Source organism: Physella acuta, unplaced genomic scaffold (genome assembly GCF_028476545.2).
Source record: "Physella acuta isolate Inbredline_101_S28 unplaced genomic scaffold, ASM2847654v3 ptg000485l, whole genome shotgun sequence".
Classification (NCBI taxonomy): domain Eukaryota; kingdom Metazoa; phylum Mollusca; class Gastropoda; family Physidae; genus Physella; species Physella acuta.
This window is the reverse complement of record NW_026732004.1, coordinates 348718-373780: the sequence shown is the minus strand read 5'-3', so window position 1 is coordinate 373780 and position 25063 is coordinate 348718. Positions and strand designations below refer to the sequence as shown.

Genomic DNA, 25063 nt, shown 5'->3' with positions numbered 1-25063 from the left:
TTGCTTTTGAATATCGCTCAATAGTGAATGTTATTTTATTTATTGCGATAGCATTTCTTTATATGTCAGCATTCATAAATTTGACCTGAGTGACGTAGCTCTTTAGTTATTAGCTTCTAAATTGGGTAAGGATAGCGCCATAGCTATATAATTTGTTTTTTTTTTTTACACTAGCAGGGGTAGCTAAAAACTTTCATATGTTTTGTGCAAAGTAATTAATTATTATTTCAAACTTATGGGCCTAAACCTATTTATTTTAAATGTATTCACCAAATCCTAATCAAATACCAAATATTGAAATCAAAATGTTAGTGGCTCTTTAAAAATTGGGAAATTTTATATTTGTAACTTTTGGGCTCTTCCGTCTTGATAGGTTGCCGACCCTTGATATAACCCATCACAAAACATGACCCTAACCCAGGGCTTGCAACCCTTTGAAATATACATACATACATATATATATATATATATATATATATATATTTATATATATATATATATATATATATATTATATATATATAATATATATATATATATATTATACATATATATATATATACATATATATATATATACACATACATATATAATATACATATACATATATATATATATATATAGTATATATATATATATATATATATATATATAATAATATATATATATTTGTTTTTGTGTTGAAAGGGTCTACTATAAACGTCAGATCACTTGAATTTGTTTTGAATTTCTCAAATCTCTCAGTGAAAACATCCTTCATTTTTTTATATAGTAATGCTGAAGTGATTCATGTTTACATACATATTTGATAAACCCCTTCCTAATAACATAGTAAGTAGTAAAGTAAAGTTCCCTTTTAAACCCGACAGTCTATAGGGCAAGTGAAGTAGAGTTCACTTGTTTCTGTGATCTCGGCATATGAAGAGATAGTGTGGTCAGCACTACGTCCAGCCGCCTTTACTTTCCCTAACGTGAGTTAGGTACCCAACTCGAGACTTACGGGCTAGCAGTCCAGCTCTCTACCGCTAGAGTACTCCGTCCCCTTCCTAGTAACATACACGCTATATAATCCCCATCCTAGTTATATACACACTGGATAATCCCTGCCATAAATTTTGTAATCCTTGTCTCTGGTTTTGCGTGAATAGGTGCAGGTGTTGATTGGTAATAATGGATTTTAATGGCCTGTTAATGAATCACGTGACAGACAAAGAAAAATATATTTAATTTATAAATTCCTTTGATAGGTCGGTGGAGAGGGGTTGGGGATAGTTAGTTCGCTAGATTTATGTTATGGATTGAAAAAAAAAAAAGAAATCAATATATATATAAAAATCGATGTAGGCCCTATATCGCAGGTTAAAAATTTATTGAGTGTAAAAATTATTGAATGATCGAGGCACACCAAGATAGAAGGAAAAAAAAAAATCCATTAGCATACGTTTCACATGTGCTCGTTGATATTTTTAAAAACTATTATCTTGGAAAGAAATACCTACGATAAAAACTAATGCCATTTTCGATACCAACTCCGGTAGTCTTTTGTCTATTCTGTGTTTGAGGCTCTAAGGGCGCACCTCCCACTCCCCAAAAAAAAGCCATTTTTTCAGATTCCGCCTCCATTTTACGTATTCATGGCGGCGCTGTGACAATAGCGAAACAGATCTTGTTCAAATATTGCCAAAATTACCTCCCCTGGACCAGGCATTAACGGCATTACAAAGAAGGACAACCGCGTAATCCTGCCAAGGGAGACTAGACCACTTCAGGATTCCATATCGTCTGGTCTGAGTATGACGGCGCGCTGGTCGAGTCATTAACCCAAGATTCTGGAACTTTCTGAACTAAAAGCCAGGCTTTAGAGCTAGACAAGCGGAATACCGTTCTATTTTAGGCGGAGGGTCAAGGGCCGGTAATTTGTGGATTTAGATTGTGTGGGTCATGTTATCATGTTTTAGTCGTGTGATCGTGTTTTGGTCATGTGATCAAGTGGATATTCAATATGACGGACGGTACCTCGATTTCCGAACGCATTTGATCGAGGCGGGCTACAAGTATTGTTAAGCTATCAATCCGACACTGAACTATCACTCCATGTATCCGTATGTACAATTGTATTAGTATTTTTTTTTCATTAGGAATTTCGTTCTTAGTTAATTTCAATTTAAAATCAGTGTTACATTTTAAAAATTGTCGTTGGTCTTGATTCGTGATTATGATAACATTTTTTATTGCTAATCCTTTTATTTGGTTAATCTACCAAAATAGTATATGTTCTTTATTATACTTTTTTTTTTTTTGCAACTGCATTTTTACTTTGTCCTATGAATAAAATAATTTACGTTGTTTGATAGCTATGGAAAAAACCCAAATCTAACCCTTCCCTAGTGACGCAGCTAGGCATGAGGGGGGGGGGGGGGAGAACAGTTGGGCAGTTTCGCTTAAGGGGGGGTCACTATCTTGATTGAAATGTATACCTGCCTAAACCTATTACTCCATTATTACCCTAGTCTATTCCCCCCTCTCTCTATTTTATATTACCCCCCCCCCCCCCCCTCATCGCACCCATACAAATCGGTACAGTTGTGGTAAAACTGTACCTTTCCTGAATGAGTTACAATCCCCCCCCCCCCCCCCCCCCCCCCAAAAAAAAAACCCTCACACTTCTTCCCATTGGTCTTACATGAGCTAGCCCCTCCCCCCCCCCCTTCAGTACTTTGTCAAACATAAATGTTTCCAGACAACAGCCCGGGGGGGGGGGGTGGTTAAATGTTCTATTTTTAGCAAGCAACTAGCAACCACAATGGATCAGTGACTAAACAATAATTCAATACAAAGGGAGCACACGACAACCAATCAAAACTCCGTTCCGGTTCACTAACCTTCTATTTCCGGTCGGCCAGAGAGGATTTGCTGGTAAACAGCCTTCACTGTGTGTGCGTGTTTGTGTATGTGTGTGTGTGTTTTGTGTATGTGTGTGTATTATTTGGATTTATTAATTATATTACAAAAAATAGAAACTATTTTGTTTTAGTTAAAATACATTACTTATATTTATTAATTTGCGGATTCATTAAAAACTTCCTTAATTAAATTGATTTACAATCTTGTACAGTTTTCATTTTTTAAATACGGAATAAAATATCCCCCCCCCCCCCCCCACCAAACTTAAACCCATTTTCTCACCGTAGGCTTGTATTTCATATAATCCAATAGCTAACGAATTTTTTTTAAGGCTTAGCGCTAAGGAAACATGTTACATATTGATGATCCTTGTTGGCACATTGATCGGCAGTTTTTTGTTGTTGACAGGACAGAGTTAATCTACTCTCACACGAGTACACGCTCCAACCACACACACACATACACACAGACACACACACAGACACACTTACACACACACACGCACTAAAACACCTACATACACACATACATACATACGTTCCAACACACACACACTCGTTTACAATAGTGTTTACAATTTAATAGCATGCGTCACGCATCACAGTCTTTGAATTCAATTGAGTTGTTGACAGTGGGCAAAAGTATTGTTAAGTGGACGTCTGTTATGTGGTCAGTTAGACGTCTGTTGTGTATAGTCAGTTGGACGTCTGTTATGTGGTCAGTTAGACGTCTGTTGTGTGGTCAGTTAGACGTCTGTTATGTGGTCAGTTAGACGTCCTGTTATGTGTTGTCAGTTAGATGTATGTTATATGTAGTCAGTAGGGACGTCAGTTTGAAGTTATCCATATAGCCCTAACCGTTATAGATAAAGAACGCAATAACCCCCCACCCTCCCCCCCTCACACACACACTGACTAAAGATCTAGAGTACTCTACTTTTTTTTTTATTAAAAGTGAATTTTTTTTACTATAAAACAAGAAAAAAATACCATTGGGAACAAAATATCTTCTCTCTTCTTTTTTACTTCCAAACACTGAGATATTATATAATTACAAAAACATGACTGTTTACATGATATAATAGAAATTCATGAGGTCAGCCCTTAGAATGTAGATAAATAGAGTTGTCAACAAAATGAAGAGCCCGAATTTGTCTGCGGGCTCCGTGTTAGCGACGCCCCTGGCAGGGAGCATGCTTTTGAGCCCGTCGCTAATTGATCTTCTTGATTAGCGTCGACGTTAATGAATGAGCCCACAAGTCCACTCTGGCCGAAGATCATCAACACAAGGCTAGCACTTTTACCCGGGAAGCTGTGACCGGAAGTGGCGTCGTTTACTACACGGGATCCTCTCTGGGGCGACTTCCTGTGTGCAGGACAACGGTGTCAATGTGGGGATCCCCGGGCGAACCGCGGGGTGAAGTGAAAAGAGGGGGGGGGGGGGGGGGGCGAGAGTATGAGATGATACAACTTTTAATTGGCTACATAAATTCAATTTTGATTACGGTTATAAAACTTCGATATATACATACTAATATATATATATATATATATATATATATATATATATATATATTATATATATATATATATATATATATATATATATATATATATATAAATATATATATATACATATATATACATATATATATATATATATATATATATATATATATATATATATATATATATATATATATAAATATTATATATACTTATATACATATATATACATATATATACTATATATATATATATATATTCATATATACATATATACATATATACATATATACATATATACATATATACATATATACATATATACATATATACATATATACATATATACATATATACATATATAACATATATACTATATACATATATACATATATATATATATATATATATATATATATTATATATATATATATATATATATATATATATATATATATAATATATATATATATATATATATATATGAATATGTATACCTATACACCTATATATATATATATATATATATATATATATATATATATAATATATATATATATATATTATATATATATATATATATATATATACTACTGCACTCACTGCTCCCCGACGCAGAGGTGACACTGGGTCGAATGTAGTTAGCGACAGCTTGTAGAGACGCCACTCTCTAGACTATGACGACATGTGTTGACTTCATTGTGTTACTCAAATAGGCGTGAATAAGGATGTGAAAAACAAACAACGTCGAGTTAAAGCAGAAACCCAGCTTCCTTCTCACCCATCATCATGATCTTTAGCACTTGAACTCATTATACCTCGTCTAGATTTAGCTGTGACCGCACCATATTAAGGTTAGAGTTCAAGGCTGAACGTGTTTGAATGTGTTGGCGATACCACTGTGTGGTCTGCGTATAGATCAAAATTCTGTTTTAATATGTTTACTAACGTTACACTATTCAAATTTTAACTTCAATATCCTCAAGGAGATGTTAGTGTGAGGCAGTGGGCGTAGCGAGGTCGGGTGTCACCCGGTGCGGCACTTAATGGTGTCACCCCCCCCCCCAGTGGCATAGAGACCCTTCCCAGGGACAAACTTTCAAATTTTCGATTTTCACCCCCCTCAAACTTTCGATTTGCACCCCCCCCTCAAACTTTCGATTTGCACCCCCCCCCCCTCGAGTTTTTTCTCTACATATTTTGCTATTTTTTGCCTTGGTGTCACCCCCCCTAAATGGTGTCACCCGGTGCGGTCCGCACCCCCCGCCCCCCCCCCCCCCCCTCGCTACGCCCCTGGTGTGAGGAGAGGGGGGAGTTGCCTTTCGCCTCTCTATGCCACTCCTCTTGTTAAAGAATAGTTAGATATAGTTTTTTTTTTATGTTAGAGAATGAAATTTTAAAAAGGCTATTGTTGACAGTGGTTGTTGGTGTGGTGCGACTGGACTAGCGATGAACGTTTGCTAACTCACATCAATACATTACAATTAATCACCAGAAAATTGCGGTAGAAAAATCTGTTTGCGCATAATTTGTGTGCAGTTTTCAGTTGCGCACTTATTTTGTGCGCATTTTCCTTCTGCGCAAATTTCCGTTGCGCATTTTTCTGGTCAACATTTAATGAGTTCGCTCGTGAGCCACGTCACGAGTCGAGGGCGAATGAGGGGGGTGGGGGAATATCTGACTATTGTAATGTCGGTGGACTTTGTGATATGTGACCAAGCATACAAATTGCAATTCTTAAAAACAAGAATTGTAAAAAAAACCCATTGTTTAAGACATTATAAATAATGGTTATGGAGGAAAGGGGATTGTCTGAAAAAATAACCTGAAATTTTGAATCGAATTTTGAGGATTGGGAAAAAATAGGGTGGAGAATTGTTCCCACAAAGTTCATAAAAAAAACAAGTAATATAAATATAACATTATTTAAAAGTTAATTTTCCCCTCTCCATGACATTTCAAAACCACTGTACCCATTAAATCTCTATAATCCACTGTACCCCATTACCTCTAAAATTCACTTTACCCCATCTCCTCTTAAGTCTACTGTACCCCAACCTCTATAATCCACTATACCTCAACACCTCTAAAATCAACTGTAGAAAACCCTGTACCCCATCACCTCTAAAATCGACTGTAAGAAAACCCTGTAACTCATTTAGAGCCCCACTTTCCCATAAACCCAATCCTTGAAATTCCAGGGTGGCCTTACAAAAAACAACATTGAAATAAATTTAACAGCAAGCTGAAGGCTCTGGGAGATGACCGGTGCTGTAATCAGGGAATATTTAGACAAACTCATGACGTCAGTACCCCCTCACCTCCCCCACTACACCCCTCCACCAGACCCAGGTTGTGTAAACTACTTTCCCCAGTTGCCGAGGCGTCAGGTATTTATTTCATCGTTGCGGATGTTCTTCTGCTGAAGCAGATAAGTTAAATCAATTTTAAACAAACCATTTTTTGGACTCTGCTTACAACGGGCTGTTCGGCTAAAAAAAAAAAGAAAAAAGAAAGAAAAAAATCACCTTAAAAATTAGATTACTTTTCACTCTTAATGTCTAGCAGGGAGTGCCTTGTGATATTGTAACCCTACTTTTTGGTAGCTCTGTTTTTTTTAAATTATTTTTGGTCTAGAAGGTCTAGGCATAGGTTCAAGGATATACTGACCAAGGGGTTATGTTTATTTTAGTCCCATTGCTTTTGGTGTTTGCCTACATAATTTATGCCAACATTAACTGCCCATAGCTTTAGGTGTTTGTCTACATAATTTATGCCAACATTAGTTTCCCATAGCTATGGTGTTTGTCTATATAATTTATGCCAACATTTATAGTTGCCCGATAGCTTTTGATGTTTGCCTAAATAATTTATGCCAACATTAGTTGACCATAGCTTTTGATGTTTGTCTACATAATTTATGCAAATATTAGTTGCCCAATAGCTATGGTGTTTGTCTACATAATTTATGCCAACATTAGCTGCCCATAGGTTTTGGTGTTTGCCTAAATAATTTATGCCAACATTAGCTGCCCATAGGTTTTGGTGTTTGCCTAAATAATTTATGCCAACATTTAAAGTTGCCCCATAGCATTTGATGTTTGTCTACATGTCTACAAATTATTTTAGACAAGTATTAACGAGAACATTAACATGAGCGTATTAATATTATGCTTACATTTTGGTGGCACAGTCATGATGGTCAGCGACGGAAAGCGATTATTTAAATTATTTAAAATTACTATTATTTAAAACAACGTAAGCCTACTGGGTTGGCCTATATCTGGCGTGAATCTGCTTTTTTGTATGAATATTGCTTATGTTAAAGTCTGCCTAATGTGTGAATCTGCCTAATGTGAAAGTCTGCCTAGTATGAGAATCTGCCCTTTTGACATGTATCTCCTTCCAACATGTTTACGGAACAAAAAAAAAAATGCACGCAGGTTGCAACTAACATGTCCTCAAGTTCAAATAATTTTTATTTTGTAAAGAAATTGGACCTACAAATCTTAAACAGAGAAAATTAATCATACAGTTTTAATTGCATTTTTATCTACCAACGTAAAACAACACGCTATAAATGTACTTCAACTGCGCATGCTACGCGCAGACCTTGAATTTTTTGAATATCCGTTACTGGGGATGTATTCAATTCACGGTTGTAACAGTGCGCTAACGAACTGAAATCTGAGTCACGCTTTGTTCAAATTTTGGAACGGGTTGGTTGAGACATTTCATGGGTCGTTGTCTGCAGCCGTACTTTACATCAGCGGTCCCCCGTTTGTGGTTTACAGACCCATTAAATTATATAAAGACCAGTGGGAACTGCAGTGTTTATTTTAGGCATCACTTCGAGGTGGGGGGGGGGGGAAGAGAGAGCACGTCTACCACTCTCCCTAACGAAACTGAATTTATATAGAAAATCCGCCTCTCCCACTCCCCGGAAAATTAGTCCGCCTCTCCCAAAGTTTCAAGTGCCTCAACCCCCGTAGAAATAAGCCTGAAAGAAACATGGGGGGGGGGAGGATGTAGGAATAGTGGGGGGGGGGGAGGCTGGTACGCAAATATTGATAAACAACAAAAGAAAAAGTCTCAAAAAGTTTAAAGTAACAATTAAAACATTGCTTAAATTAGAACAAAAAGTGGCGCTCAAGGCACGAAAACGCAATTTTTAGATATTAAACTGAGAACGAAAAAAAAAATTTCCCATTGCAGTCAGCTTGAAGCACATTCTAGACTTGAGATTACAAACTGACTTCACGTGAGCTGAAGTGTAAATCATCTCAACACCATAAAACAGGACGATAGCATGAAATAGTTATCTAGGATAATACAACAGGCTTTATATATATATATATATATATATATATATATATATATATATATATATATATATATATATATATATATATATATGATAGTTGATAGTGAACATTTCTGTTTTGTAAACAACTTCATGATCATTTTTCAGAAGGGAGACAGCTACAGTAATCAGGGGAAACTACTCTAGAATTTTAAGATAAATAATAATATATTATTTTAGGGTGGTTCTCTCTCACGGTCATTTTAAAGTTGTTACAAATATTTTGAAAACCTGTCCCCAAGTTTGATAATCTATGGATGATCGAATTTGCAAAAATGTCTACGATATTTCTTTTTAAAGTTAACAAAAGAAAAGCACCATATATGTTGATCTACGTACTCCAATATATTTTGAATTAAAAGCCCTGTAGACCACTAATTACCCAAAAATTATCTTTTAGACCGTATGCTACATTTTTACTATTTAGAAAAATGCCAAGCACACACAAAACAAAATAATATATTTAATAATCTTTCATTTCTATTTTGAACTATTAAAAAGAAAAATAAATACTACAAATCGTTAACTTAAATCACACAACATACAACATAAAAAAAGATGCGGCATTTTATGAAAATGGTTACATCAATTTTTATAGCATCGTGATTAGACCTGGCTATGTTTTTAAAACACATTTAATTTTATGTAACATTTGTTTACTTTCTGCAATCGAGCATAATTTTAATATTCTATTCTTTAAAATTTCTTTATATTATTTTATTCATTATGATGCACAAACATTTATCACAAACCTACATTTCATCTGTATACACTAAAAAATATAAAACAACAACACCGAGTGGTACAGGGTACAACAATGTTAGAACCACTGCGCAAGGGTGTAGCAACTCCTAAAGTACCGGCTGATCTAACTACCGAAATAAAACGAAGCGCTTATCGAACAACCGAGTGTCGTATACGCGATAAACCGCGCGCTAAAACTTCCCGCAAACACCACGGAGCGCGCGACCTTTAGTCCCAGAGAGCAGACGTCACTCGTGGTGTGTGCACGGTTTACACCTGTCGTTACAACGTGGTGCAGTGGAGCGTGGAGTCCAGGTGTTTAGGCGTTGGATTAAATATTTGAATTATTGTAGGTGAGTAGTGTTTGTTTAATTTTGTGAATGCCGTAGCGTCATACTTACTTATTCCTGTGTGTTGCCGGCTAGACATTAAAACCCGTTCTTGTGAGTACTCTTTTTAATTACTTTAGCTGTTGTAAAGGAGTCATATTTACATAGACATATAGCTAACAGTGAGGCTATTTTTATCCTAACCCAATTAGACCCACATTATCCCTACATAGCTTAAGGCTAAAGTATCGTTATCGTAGATCCAATACTCGATGTCTGCATTATGTTTAGGGTCAGCTGATCTACATTAGTATGTATCAGCTTTCTATTTTCTAGTTTGACACTGTTAATAATACGGTGTAAAGGGGGGGGGGGGGGGGTTAGTCGTCTTTAAATAGAGTTACACACATCAATTAAGGAGAGGAAGAGTGGGGTTGGGGGGGGGGGGGAGAGAAGCATAAAGATGCAGATATTTTACATTTGTAAATAAATAAAGAAAACTGTGTTACTTTACGGCAAAAAAAAAATGTTTTTTTTTTTGGGTGTGATTTGTGACTTTATTTTAGAGGGGTTTGGCTTTGGGTTGTGTGATAAATTTTGTGATGCCAAATGAATGGATGCATCCGTTGTCTGTTTCTTAAGCATTTACAGGTAGTTGTGTTGGTGAGTAGCTAGTTTGACGCGCTGAAATGTAAAAATTTCACTCTTATTTTAACCTTACAATCAATAATTAAGGACTCACACCAAAACAACATTAATTGCTCAATATTTAAAAACAAAACCTGAAAATAATACCACTATAATACTATAATAATAATTATAACTTCTGCTTTACTAGCAGCCAACTTAAAAACAGTTTACATAAGTCTCGTTGTTAAGATGAACTATGGGCAAGTTCACAAGCGAAAAATGGTAGTAGTTTTTGCAAAATACAGGCACCCTCGTTTTCGGTTTAAGATTTGAAATACGTCGATTGAATTCACGAGTAGTTGAGTGTGTGATTGGTATAGTTGAAATACAGGTAGCTAGCGTTACGACGGGGTGGTGGTGGTGGAGGTGTGTGTGTATGGGAGGGGGGGAACTATTCATTAGACCGTGAGTTAATTTGCATTAGAGCTTCATAAACAGCGAGATGGGTCAGTAAGTTACGTCAATAAGGCGACGTATAGAAACAGTAGTTCTAAAGACAGCTAGCTATCTTTGATCTGTCCCGTTTTCTAAAGATGGCACGCTTCGTTTGCGTTGATTATAAAATCTTCGAAAAAAAAAAGACCTTTCAGTCTGGCGGGAATGAAAAGAATAGTATTACATGAGTTGGAAAACTGCGGGGAACGGCGATAGAGTGCTTGGGGGAAGGGGGAGGGGGGTAGGACGACGACGGCGATTGAGTGACGATTAAACAGAGTGTCAGACAAAGCCGTCAGTTGATTATTTCACGCCCTGTGAGGTAAGACACCCACTCGTCTGAATACACAATGGTAAAATAGTTCCTGTATCGAATTACAAGGACTACTTATGTTACTACGCGTACACGATCGTCGAAAAAACAAAAACAAACAAACCTCGAATAAAAAAACAAGGGGTCCCCTTACGCCAAAAAATTAGCACAAACTAAATAGGTTAAATAAGATGGCTTGTTGTTGATAGCAGACCTGACGGACAGCGATACTCAGCATGTATCGATACTTGGCATACATAAATAAATATCAGACATCGATACGTGTCATGAATCGATACTCGTCACGATCCGATACTCGGCTTACATAGAAATTTAGCATACACAAATACTCGGCATACATCGATACTCGTCACACATCGATACTGTCATGTTTGATTACGATTACGTGGATCAACATCTTGAAGTGTGGAAAAAAGAATCCGTATCAGTTTGGCTGTTGTCATTAGTTTCAGAACGACTGCGAGAGCAATCGGGCATTGACATTTTTTTTTGTGTGTGGATTTCTTTGAGGATTTTCGTGTTTAGATCGCGAGATCAGTTAAGATGTTGTGATTTTTGTGGTTGGGATATCGATTTTTTTTAAAATGTAAGTTTATCGATTATGTGATTGTTTGATTTTGTTGTTGGACAGGAGTATTATATTTGTACATGAGGGTCGGGAGTAAGGTCAATGGTATAAGGGCAAGGGGGGGGGGAGGGGTGGGATGGGGGTGTGAGGAGTATGCATTAATGGTGTGAGTGAGGTGTGCGTGTGAGCGTGAGTGGTAGAGGAGTGAGTGGTAGAGGAGTATGGGCCAATGTAATGAGGGGTCTTTGTGTGTGAGGAGTGAGTGAGTAAGGAATAGAGTGTGAATGGTGGGGGGAGTATAGGTCAAGTGTGTGGGGGTGGAAGAGTGAGGGTGGGGAATATGTGTGAATAGTGTGAGGGGTGGAAGTGAGGAGTAAAGGTCAAAGATGTGAGGGGTTGGGGAGTATGAAAATAAATCTAATGTAATTAACCAATTCCTATTATCTTAAAGACATTCCTGAGTATCCCGATTACTCTTCTGTACGTTATTAATAGAGCATCTCCCACAGATTCTCCCCCCCCCCCCTTGGCAGATGGGGGCAGTAGTCTACCGTTCACTCCCCAGTATCACAATACAAGGTCACGTGACTGACAGAATGGACTCTACCTAGTACAACAAAACCAGAATCACATTTGTAAACATGTTTAAAGAGGTCCTTAAAAATATTATCATGATTGTGACAGCTGTGTTTGAGATCGCTCTAAACAAAATTTTTAAAATCTCGGTTAAAAGTTATTTATCTTTAAGTGTCTCTCCCCTCCCCCCCCCCCCCCCCATTTGTTAAAATGAGTTCAAAAAAATCACAATGAAGTTCCTGGTAAGAGTTATCTATACAATAACACACACAGGAAGCAGATGTTAAGTGTTCTCTCACATCGTTTCTTTCGTCCATCGAACGCTGAAATATATTGCACACAGCGTCATAACTAATGAACATGAAAACATTTTGTATATCAGAGTCAGATCAACTCTGCTCCATCTACTAAACTGACGGTCCGAGCCCGGAGCTGTCTTAGATTCGTGAGCTTATTATTTTCATAAGTCTTACTTTTGGCTCCCCACCCTTCTTCCCCCCCCCCACCCCACCCCTCCTTCCTTTCCTTCCACGTTAACCAAAGATTGTTCTAATTCTCTCCGCTCAAACCCCACTTTTCTAAAAAGCCCCACCCTCCACTTCCGCTAAGCCGCTGAACGTGAGACAGAGAGAAGGGGAGCCCATAAAACACATCTCTTTCTACCACCCCCCCCCCCCAGTCTTAAACTCAAACCTTCCCCGTGATCACGTGAATCCGTTGGGTAGAAAGAAAACAAATTTTAGATCTAACTCCAACGTTAATATGTGATGTTCCAAAAGTTTTTTTTTTTTTTCAAATTTAAAAAAAAACAACTTTTTTTTCTTGCGTTTTTTTTTTTTGCTAGAAAATTTTATAAAAAAATGTTGCCATAAGCGATGTAATTCAAAACTATTTTTATTTCTTTCCAGATTGTTAACTTGATCTTGGATACGATAAAGTTGGATTGGAAAAGAAAGTGCAGTGTCTATTAATAAACAAGAAACCAATGCAGCTGTCAAAATTTCCAAGCGCCTCAGATTTTATGTTATGAGATAAACAAAAAGTGCATCATGGTTAGGCTTTTAGTTTGGAGTTTAGTTAGCATTTGACCTTAGGTGTAATCAGACGTAACGAATAGTAAACAACATGGCGGACATGACAACTGGGGATAATTTCTTGAATGGTGGTTTATCAAACGTGAGCCTGGGGAATGGATCAGACATTAACGGCACCGAGATGGCCGCGGCAGGTGGGATATACATGGCCATCCCGATAGTCATGTTTATGATGGGGGTCATAGGGAATGTGGCCGCTCTGATTGTGCTGACGGTCAAGCCAAGCAAGGACACAAAGTAAGTTTTTGATTTTTTGTTACGGGATCGTGGGGTCAGTTATTGTCTTAGTCTGGGGGTGTTGGGGTCAGTAATTGTCTTGGTTTGGAGTTATAGGGGTGTCATTGCCTTGTCTGTGGATTTTGGGGTCAGTCACTGTCATTGTCTGTCTGGGGATTTTGGGATCAGTCATTGTCTGTTTCGGGATCTTGGGGTCAGTCATTGTCTGTCTTGGGATCTTGGGATCAGTCATTGTCTGTCTTGGGATCTTGGGATCAGTCATTGTCTGTGTCTGAGGATCTTGGGACCAGTCATTGACTAAGTCAAAAAAAAATTGTGTATTACGGGCTGAAATAAAAAGCTCGATAGCCTGAGCATTTCTATTTCTTAAACTCAACAACAAATCCGAGTATAACAATTGGCAAAAAGCGCAGTAACTCTTTCTAAAGGGCGATAAATGTGTCAAGCTAATCACATTTACATGTGCAAGATTTTTATCTTCTGTAATTTGATTTAAAGGCATGACCGCCAGTTACGTGGACTCACGATTACGTCGCCTAATCCGTAATTAAAGCAACCATTACGTCCTGCCGTTTAGGGGTCTATGACAAAATCCTGAGACAGATATATAATATTAACATTTTTTCAGGAAAAGAGCCTTCGGACAAGTGTTTATTCGGGCGTTTGTCGCATTCAGGCAAGTGTCTATTCGAGCATTTGTCACATTCGGGCAAATGTCCATTCGGGAAAATAGCCTTCGGGAAAACGTCCGGTTCCCCTCAGCTTATCTGCTTTCAGAAAAAAAGAGATGGTTAACATCACCTGTCTGGTGGAATCTGGTTGTCCGATCTGAAGTTTGTTGGGGGGGGGGGGGGAGTGAATCGTGAGTCATGTGGTACTCATCATGACCTTGAACCCCGTGGCAGGAAATGATTCAATACTCATGGCTTATTTGTGTTTAGTCGGAGTGAAAAGGAAACGATGTACTGTGTGCTGACTACATTGTGAGATGTCATTTCATATTATGTCACATAGTGTCATGCCAACTAGTGTCATCTCATATTGTGTCATGTTACACTGTGACATGCCAACTACTGACATTTCATGTCAACGTTTGTGATCATCAATGTCATGACACCTAGTGTCACATCAGTGTCATGTCATCATGACACTTTTATTGAATCACACCACCACACACCGATTTAACACTTACACACAGTACACACTTAAGGGGCGATAAATCTTCATTACAAAAATTAAAGAACCATCTCTAGAACCCTCCAACTTCCAGACATCCCCCCCCCTCCAGCCAATCCCGACCCCCGGGGCAATAAATTATTCAGATTCCTGACCATAAACCCCACAACTGATAAAACCAGCAGTTAAAAAAAATATTACTCTGAATGACGACAATAGTTTAGTACTAATTTAACCCGGTCCCCAAATAAAATAGGCGTAGTAGGGGGGGGGGGGGGCGGTGGAGGGGAAGGTCATAAATTGTATTAAAAGCGCTAATAAAATTAGGTAATGCAGCAGAGCGACATTAAAGGCTATAAACATTTTTTTCTGTCGTGGTACGTTGCGTTTAAGGAACTGGTTAGGTACTGTTAGGTTAAACGAACCACATCATTTTTTTATCAATACGGTTAGTTTAGGGTAGCTTTATAACAACGATTAGGGTTAGTTTAGGGTTAGCCTTATAAAACGATTAGGGTTAGTTTAGGGTTAGTTAAAAACAACGATTAGGGTTAGCTTCAAAACAACTATTAGGGTTGTTTAGGGTTAGTTTATAAACAAAGATTAGGGTTAGTTTGGGATTAGTTTCAAAACAACGATTAGGGTTAGTTTAGGGTTAGTTTCAAAATAAGGATTAGGGTTAGTTTAAGGTTAGTTAAAAACAGCGATTAGGGTTAGTTTTGGATTAGTTTTAAAACAACGATTACGGTTAGTTTAGGGTTAGTTTATAAACAACGATTAGGGTTTTTTAGGGTTAGTTTCAAAATAACTTTTAGGGTTAATTTAGCGTTAGTTTCAAAATAACGATTAGGGTTGTTTAGGGTTAGTTTTAAAATACGATTAGGGATGTCTAGGGTTAGTTTATAAACAACGATTAGGGTTAGATTAGGGTTAATTTCAAAATAATGATTAGGGTTAGTTTAGGGTTAGTTTCAAAACAACGATTAGGGTTAGTTTAGGGTTAGTTTTAAAATACGATTAGGGATGTCTAGGGTTAGTTTATAAACAACGATTACGGTTAGATTAGGGTTAATTTCAAAATAATGATTAGGGTTAGTTTAGGGTTAATTTCAAAACAACGATTATGGTTAGTTTAGCGTTAGTTAAAAACAACGATAAGGGTTAGTTACAAAACAACTATTAGGGTTGTTTAGGTTATAAACAACGATTAGGGTTAGCTTAGGGTTAGTTAAAAAATAAGTTTTCAAATTAACGATTATGGTTGGACTATGTACAGATGGGTGGTCTAGCTTTAATGTAAGCGGAAGGGGTAGATTACAGTGTATGCGTTACATTAGTGAACGATTAGATTATATACATGGTAGGTTTAAATTTTGAGTTGGGTTAGCATACAGTTAAACTCAGGGCGAGGGTTCTAGTTCATGTCAAGATTTATACAACACACAAAAAAAACCCAACAAAATAAAAAAAACTATCGCAAGCTGTCAAAAATTGTTCCATCTGCATCTCTATAGTTATTGCTATAAAAAACTAATTAAAACACAACTGTTGCATAAATAAAACGATAAAAAAAACTATTAAAGCGAAGTGTAAAAAGGTGCCGTAGTAATAAAAAAAACCACAGGAAGAGTCATATGGTTAGACAAACTTAACATAAGGTCGTTAGCTTTATTGTTGTTTTGAATAGCTCGACTTTGATCTAGTCGTATAGGCCTACATACCATCGTTAAAATTTGAACATTGTTTTGATGGTCTCTTGAAGTAGACATTGTAGTAGACATACCATCGTTAACTTGAACCCTGTTTTGTTGGGCTGGAGTTGACATTGTAGTAGACATACCATCTCTAACTTTAACCTTGTTTTGATGGTCTTGAAGTAGACATTGAAGTAGACATACCATCTCTAACTTAAACCTTGTTTTGATGGGCTGGAGTTGAGCACGTAGACAAATAAGATAAGAGGCCCAGCCTTGAAATGGTTAGAGAAATTTGTTTAGTTAGAAGACGAGGATAGCTGATAATGAAGTTATGGCGTCATGAGTAATTAGAGGTACGCCAAGTTTTCGCATGGGGTGGTTTGTGTAACAGGTGACCTTGGGGTAGCCTGGTGGCAGGTGACCTTGGGGTAGCCTGGTGGCAGGTGGCCTTGGGGTGGCAGGTGACCTTGGGGTAGCCTGGTGGGCGGTGACCTTGGGGTAGCCTGGTGGCGGGTGAAATTGGGGTAGCCTGGTGGCCGGTGACCTTGGGGTGGCAGGTGACCTTGGGGTAGCTTAACTAGACACGCGTAGCCTACAAATTGCCTGGTTTGGGTTACATGTATATGTAGCTAGAGATAGAGAAGGCAGGAATCGTACAAATAATTTTTTTAAAGAAAACCAGATAAGGTAGTAAGAATTACAAGAAACCTGTATTTAGACAGGAAACCTGAAATAAAATAGGACACTTGCAGGTAGAAAGTGAACCTACAGATAGAAAATAAACATGCTGTAAGACATGAAACCTGCAGTTAGCCAGGAAACCCGCCTCTAAACCTACAGGTAGAAAGCAGTGTTTCTTCCAGACTTTTTCCTCCGAGGGCACTTGAAATTTTCGGGGGGGGGGCGGTAGACTTTCTTCGGGGATCGGACACTATTAAAAGTATATATTTTCTATATAAATTATATAAATTTCATTTCGTTCGGGGGGGGGGGGGGTAAAAAAAATTTCGGGGGGCTTTGCCCCCCCCCCCCCCCGAAGAGATGCCTGGAAGAAACTCTGGTAGAAAGTAAACCTTCAAGTAACCCCTAGAGAGATACAAGAAGCCTAGGCCAAATCACATGCCTAAACATAGTGCTGTCTACCCCAATTCTCGTGTACATTATTAAAGCTCGTCCACATGTTGACATGGTCATCTCACTCGGTACATAGCTGACCTAATTAACTTAATAAACAGACCAGTCACCCATACGGTCACTGCTAATCAGGCCCATTGACCTGATACAGCGCACGTGTTTACACACCTGAAATACCCCCCCCCCCATTGTTAAGAGGTGACCCATGTAAAAGTACACTTGTCAATACGTCACTCGGCTATACAATACCATACTTGATTTAATTCAGGACGTTCACACAAGTATCCGATATCCCACTTGATTTTTTCTTCTTCTTCTTCGTTCTTAATTTTAGTGGTGGAAGGAATCCCCTCAAAACACAATTAAGTATATGTGTCAACTGGTTATACGCCATTGAGGCCATTGACTCCGATTTCAGCCTGCTTTTCTTTTTGGATTTGCTTCCATAGCCTTTAACCAACTAAGAACAAGCTAGCTACAAGGCAGCAGTTGTTTGATTTTGGAGTTGTCTCTCCTAGATGTGTTGCTTTCCCCAGCTAACGAGTCTCATTGAGACTTTTCGGTTTAGCAACCATGAGCTTTACCGACTCGACCACGCCGACCCCTCCTCTTGATTTAATTCACGACATTCACACAAGTGTCCGATACCAAACTTGATTTAATTCAGGACATTCACACAAGTATCCAATATTCCTCTTGATTTTATACACGAGATTCACTTAACAATCAAATGTTCACTTGATTTAATTCAGGACATTCACTTAACAATCGAATAATTGCTTGATTTAACCCAGAACAATTGTATTTGTAAAAAATGTTTAAGTTTACATTTCTCCACCTACCTTGATTTTTTTTCCTCCGACAAAAATTAAAAAAAAAAAAAAATTATGGCACCTAACAACACGTCTTGATTTTATCTTTAACCTCCCCACCTACCTACCTAACTAAACTTTAAACCTATTTAAAAATTAATTTTTTTTTTTTGCTTTCCGTAGAACCTAGAAAATAAATCTCTCAAAAAATGCTTAGTTTGCATGCACGGGGAAAATATTTTACATGATTTCAGCTTTTAAAAGATTATTATTTGTATCTTTCCCTACCTTTACTTTAAAATTGAAAAAAAATATTTTGAAAAATAAAACGAGGTAAGTTCAACGTTTTCTTCAAAATAAAAAAAAAGCTCAAACTAAAATAAATTCAGCCTTTACATAAACACGTATTACATTTCAACTTTACCACATCAAGGTGTATTTTGGATAGAGGAGAAGAGGCAAATTTTTGTCTTATCTCAATATTCTATTCTAGAAATGGGTATGTGAGGTATTAGAGTTTAGTTAAACTCTGATGGTGTAACTCGTCACATTCTAACACCTAAGTTCATGTCATGTTGACATAAGATATTCTGACACACATTCATGTAATGTTCTCGAAGGTACAAATCGTGTTTGCGTTGGAAAGATATATGTATATATATATATATATATATATATATATATATATATATATATATATATATATATATATATATGACTTACTTGACTTATTCCATTGTAGCTCCCGAGGATCAAAGGGCTGCAATCACACATTTTCACACACACACACTCACACTCACACGCACAAACACGCATGTGTATTTGAGAGAGAGGGTGGGCTAAGCGATACAGATGTAAATTGTAAATAATTAAACACTAAAAAATAAATGAAACATCATACAAATAACAAACAAGCATCACACTATCTTTTAGCCTTTGATAGACCTATAATTTCCCCTCCCCAACAAAAAAATCAAGGGGGGGGGGTTGCAAGCCCCCTCTAAACACCCCCTTTGATCCGCCTATGATCTCAGTCCACGTGCCTTGACCTTGCACTCATCACTCCCCCTTCTACCCCACAGGGCGTCTGCCTTCTACCACCTGGTGAAAGCCCTGGCCATCATGGACCTGGTGGGGATCGTGGCCTCCTCGCCCGTAACGATTGTTGTTTACATTCACGGGGGAATTATAAACACAGGTGAGTTAAAGAGCGGTTCTAGCCAGGCCTTCCCCCGCTGCACTAGCCATGTTTACACCCGGGAAAGAAGGAGTGTCTGTTTAAAAAGGTGTGAGTGGTTGTTTAAAATTTTTGGGGTAAGTCTTTAGAAAATGTTAAGAATGAGGTAATTACACGTAAAAAATCCTTAGAAAATTCGAGAGTGCTGAAAATTCTTTAGATATTTGTTGTTTGTCTGTCTTCTTAAGTGTTTTTAAAATTAATTTTAATTGCTTGTGCGTAGTAATTTTAATTACAAACAGAATTTTTTTTCTAAGACTTTTAGAAAAGCTGTTTACGAACATTTATCGGCATGTTAACTTATCTGCGCATGCGTAACGGTCGCATGATACATCATGTCGCCCAATACTTCGCGGAGCACAATTCGAAGTATTATTTTTTTTTGTTTGTAGTAGAAAAAACAATTGGCATTTTTAATGGCAAGCTGTCCGCATTTCACCTTCGGCATTATTTAAATACAGTTCTTGTTGTCAAACTAAGTTAGTGGGTTGTATTAGTGTCTGAATGTCTAAACCTCATTTATTATTTTCCACATTATTTTACGTAACTACACAATAAAGTTCACTGACATAAATGTCTACTCTGGGATTTTAACTAGTCCAATAAATTTGGCGCTAAGACAACACTGTGTGACACAGAAGCCCTATGTCTGTAAATGGCAGGCTTTTAGTCTGTTGATCTAGAGTAGTTTTCTGGATCTGAGAATAGCATTGACATAGCGATTAGTGTCTTCCACCTCTCCAACACTGAAGTTCGCACAACAAACCTACAGTGGGTCTGTTGTCACACAGCGATCTTTGTAATGTGAGAGTTAAAAACATGGCTGGGTAGATGTTACAGAGTGAGTTACTATAGGCCCATCTGTAAATGTATAGTTTCTCTTTCGAACCGGATGGCCCATAAGGGACCTAGCGGTAGAACGCAAGACTGCTAACCCGAATGTCTCGAGTTCGAATCCGTTTTCAAGTCAGTAGAACGTCTCTGAGTTCATTCAGTTCTGATGGGTACCTAACTCATGTTAGGTATGAAGTATCCCCTTGTATGTCCAGGTCATTTAAACAGATGAACTCTACTTCATCTGCCCATGTGTCTTGGGCACAAACGGGAAAATAAGATGCTTTCTTTATAAATATAAATTTTATATATATATATATATATATATATATATATATATATATATATATATATATATATATATGTAACTAGGGTAGGCCTAGCTACTAGTTACAATCTGATGCAACTGATAACGAACGATAAGCCGCGACGCAGTATTACAGTCTGATGCAACTGATAGCAGGTGGCTTATTAAATCGGACTGATAACAATCTCAAAGCCAACGCGTGCTATTTTGGGAAACGGTACGAGGGGATTCAGACGGCCTGTCAACTTTGATTGATAGGATGCAGATGTTTTATTAATCGGGCTGTACGTTAGAACTGCGCAACTAGTAGTCGGAGACATCGAGTACAAATATCGATTACGGAGGAATACAAGTACGAATACGAGTACGAATACAAGGGATAAATAGGAGGGGACGGCTGAACTCGCCCTTTTTCGATCGCTCGCTCTCCTTCGATCGCTCGCACTCTCTTCATCGCTCGCTTTAGATCAGTCAGTCTGTGTGACATATCAAGTTGGAGATAGAACGGGTTAGCCGTATTGTGTTAAGAAGGACGATAGACATGTGGATTCAGTTATATGAAGCCTAGTGAGGACTGTTAGGGGTCAGTTGATTCAGACTATTATTGTGAAGCATTCCTGTTGATTCATTGTGTTATTTTGAAGCATTTCTTGATTCATGTAATAAAAGGATCAATAGCGAACCTGCATCTTCGAGTATTTCTACTGTGGTCGATGTTGTGTAGAATGAGTGGTTAAACTCGTTACATTTGGCACTACAGGCAAATAGTCTCGTAACATGTGGCGTTGCGAGCAGGGTAACTGTTCGCTCGTTACAATTGGCGTCGTCGGACAGGATGAATTCAACTAGACTTGCCGTTGGAGGCACCCATAGTCAACCTTGTGCATAACTGTGTTTTGTGTGTGTGTGAATTCGGACATTCAGGAACTGTGAAAATCGAGGAACGAGAAAAATTTTTCATACACACACGGTAAGAAAGAACTCTTTTTTTTTGCTACTTACGGAATAAAATGTCTACTCTGGACGAGAAGCAGACCCATATAGTGGTCCTACCCAGAGAGTCCTACATTAACAAATTTTACGGGGACGGTGATCCAACTTTAACCAACAGGTTCAGTGAAGAGGTCAAAGCGGCCTGGGCCTCGAGAGGCATGTCACCAGAGGAAAGATTAAGACTGCTGATGGGCAGTATAGGAGAGACGGTTAGGGCAGAGGTCAAATGCCACGATAAAACCATCCAATCAGATCCAGATAAGGTGCTGGATCTGATTATGGAGACCTTTGGGGAGAGACGGTCGGGATCGCAACTGCTATCGGTGTTTGTAGGTATAAAGCAGAGAATGGCGGAGAGTGTGATGGAGTACTCACACAGGATGAACAGGGCCTTTGATTCGGTAAAGGGCAAAACACCTGACATTGATGTGCGCCTACTGAGGGACCATTTCATCGAGGGGCTAGCAACCCCGATCTTAAGAAGAGAGTTGAAAGAGGAGGTCCACAAAGACCCGCAGTTGACCTTCCTTCAGGTCAGGAACTCAGCGATCCGCAGGTCCGAGGATGAGGACCAATCGAACTGTTCGGTGGACAAAGTCTCTGTGCCGGAACAGAAACAATCCCCACCCACAGGGGCCGACACGATGGAGACCATGATGGCTCAACTGTTGGCCCACCTAGATAAGGTTGACCAACGTTTGGAGAGGTTAGAAAGCAGGTCAACAGCTGAGAATCAGGAAAAGAACGGGACAAAACAGAGACAGGTTGGACGGCCGCGTCCTGCCAAGCCATCACTCCAATGGACGGCCGACGGTCGACCAATTTGCTTGTCCTGTTCGCAACCCGGACATATGGCACGGTACTGTCAGGGAAACGGTCGTCCTCTGTAAGGCAGGGCCAGGCTACAGAGGGGCGAGGTTATGGCCCAAGAAACAAAATGATGGGAGTCTGTCCCGAAATGGTGATTACGATTGGGGACATCGCGGTGAAGGCAATTGTGGATACAGGCTCCCAGGTGACGACAATTACGGAAAATTTTTACACCAAATGGATGAAAGGAAAAGACCATAGGTTAAGGTCTGACACGTGCATGCGCCTGACGGCAGCTAATGGACTAACCATTCCATACTGTGGTTATTTTCTGGCGGATGTCGTGGTGGCAGGACATAGGTTGAAGCAGGTTGGGGTGTTCGTTACGAAACACAACCTAGAGACAAATGTGTCAAATATACCTTGCCTGTTGGGCATGAATATTCTTGGCCAGTTGCCAGAATTTCTTACAAATATTGTCGGATCGACCACACCAGGTCGGGGATCCAAGTTGGCCAGGTTTGCCAAGACCAGAGGAAGGATATCAGTCCCGGCAAACACGGTCAAGGCAAGCACATTACAAATTGGTGATAAAAGCGTGAATGGTGATGTGATGATAGAACCATGTGGCGCCGCACTGAGGGCAGGCGTCGTGTTACTGCGGACATACACATCAGCGGAGAAGGGACTAGTTCAAGGATTAGTGGCAAATGTTTTGGATGAGGAAATTTCTATACCGCCTAATACTCTGGTAGGAGTACCACAGAACGTCGAGGTACTAAGGTAGGCACAGTGCATCGAACTGAGCAATACCAGCAGTAATGAAGTAACAATTAGGTCGGTCAATGTGACGGCCGAGGTGAAGAAAGAGGATGGCCGATCATATACATTCCCGGAAACTGAGGACCCAAAACTAAATGAATTGCTGAATAAATACAGGGATATATTTGCCTCGTACGAGGGTGATTTGGGTTACACGGAAGTAATAAAACACCAGATACCCTTACTACAAGACAAGCCGGTGGCGCAACCTTATCGAAGATTACCACCAAGTCACTACTCGGCGGTGAAAGCACACCTGAATGATCTACTAAAAAAGGGAATTATTACAACCAGTACAAGCCCGTATGCGGCACCGATAGTAGTGGTAAAAAAGAAGTCAGGGGAGATAAGACTGTGTTGTGATTACCGGAAATTGAACAATATCACAAGAAGGGATGCATTCCCCTTGCCTCGGATTGATGAGTGTCTTGATGCGTTGGGGGGAGCAAGATTTTTTTCTACCCTGGATTTGGCTAGTGGCTACCACCAAGTGGCCATGCACCCCAACGATCAACATAAAACGGCATTTATTTCTCCACTGGGACTGTACGAGTGGACCCGTATGCCGTTTGGTTTGACTAATGCACCTGCTACATTCCAGCGAGTAATGCAGAGTGCTATGAGTGACTTTCTATTTCAAATAATGTTGGTGTACTTGGATGATATTCTAGTTTACTCAAAAACTTGGGAGGACCATCTAAAAAGATTAGAACAAGTGTTTCTCCGTCTTAGGGAGATAGGAGTAAAGCTGAACCCAGACAAATGCTGCTTTGGTCTGAAATCGGTACATTTTTTGGGTTATGTGATTTCGTCGGATGGCATCGCCACTGACCCAGATAAAATTGCAGCTGTTAAAGAATGGAAACAACCAACAACTACGGTAGAGGTCAGGTCATTCTTGGGTTTTGCTTCCTATTATAGAAAATTTGTACCTGGTTTTGCAAAAATTGCCGCACCGTTGCATGACTTGGTAAACAAAATGACAAAGAAACACAGTAAGGAGAAAAAGAAAGGTAAAACACAACTGATAGGTGAATTATGGACTGAGGAATGCCTGAACTCGTTTAAGCTACTGAAAAAGGCTTTGACAGAGACGCCGATATTGGGATACGCAGAATTTGACAAACCATTTCGGCTAGAAATTGACGCCAGCTCGAAAGGTCTGGGAGCTGAGCTATCACAACAACAAAAGCAAGGTTTCAGGGTTATTGCGTATGGCAGTCGAGCTCTGAAGGAATCAGAGAAGAACATGACAAATTACAGCGCCATGAAACTAGAACTTTTGACATTAAAATGGGCTGTGACTGAAAAATTCAGGGACTATCTATTAGGTGCTAAATGTGTGGTATACACTGACAATAACCCCTTGAGTCACCTAAAGACAGCAAAGTTGGGATCCATCGAACAGCGATGGGCAGCAGAATTGGCACTCTTTGACCTGGAGATAAAATATCGCCCGGGGC

The 25063-nt window shown here is 38.8% G+C and overlaps 1 protein-coding gene across 1 annotated transcript in view; it reads left to right on the top strand.

The window, feature by feature from the left end:
• Positions 1-9759: 9759 nt before the first annotated feature.
• LOC131944196 (prostaglandin E2 receptor EP4 subtype) overlaps positions 9760-25063 on the top strand; it is a 33356-nt gene continuing 18052 nt past the window's right edge. Inside the window, exons 1-3 of the mRNA XM_059304727.1 lie at positions 9760-9868; positions 13356-13778; positions 19680-19795. Coding sequence (XP_059160710.1) covers positions 13573-13778; positions 19680-19795 — 322 coding nt within the window. The 5' untranslated portion in view covers positions 9760-9868; positions 13356-13572. The remainder of the gene's footprint in view (positions 9869-13355; positions 13779-19679; positions 19796-25063) is intronic.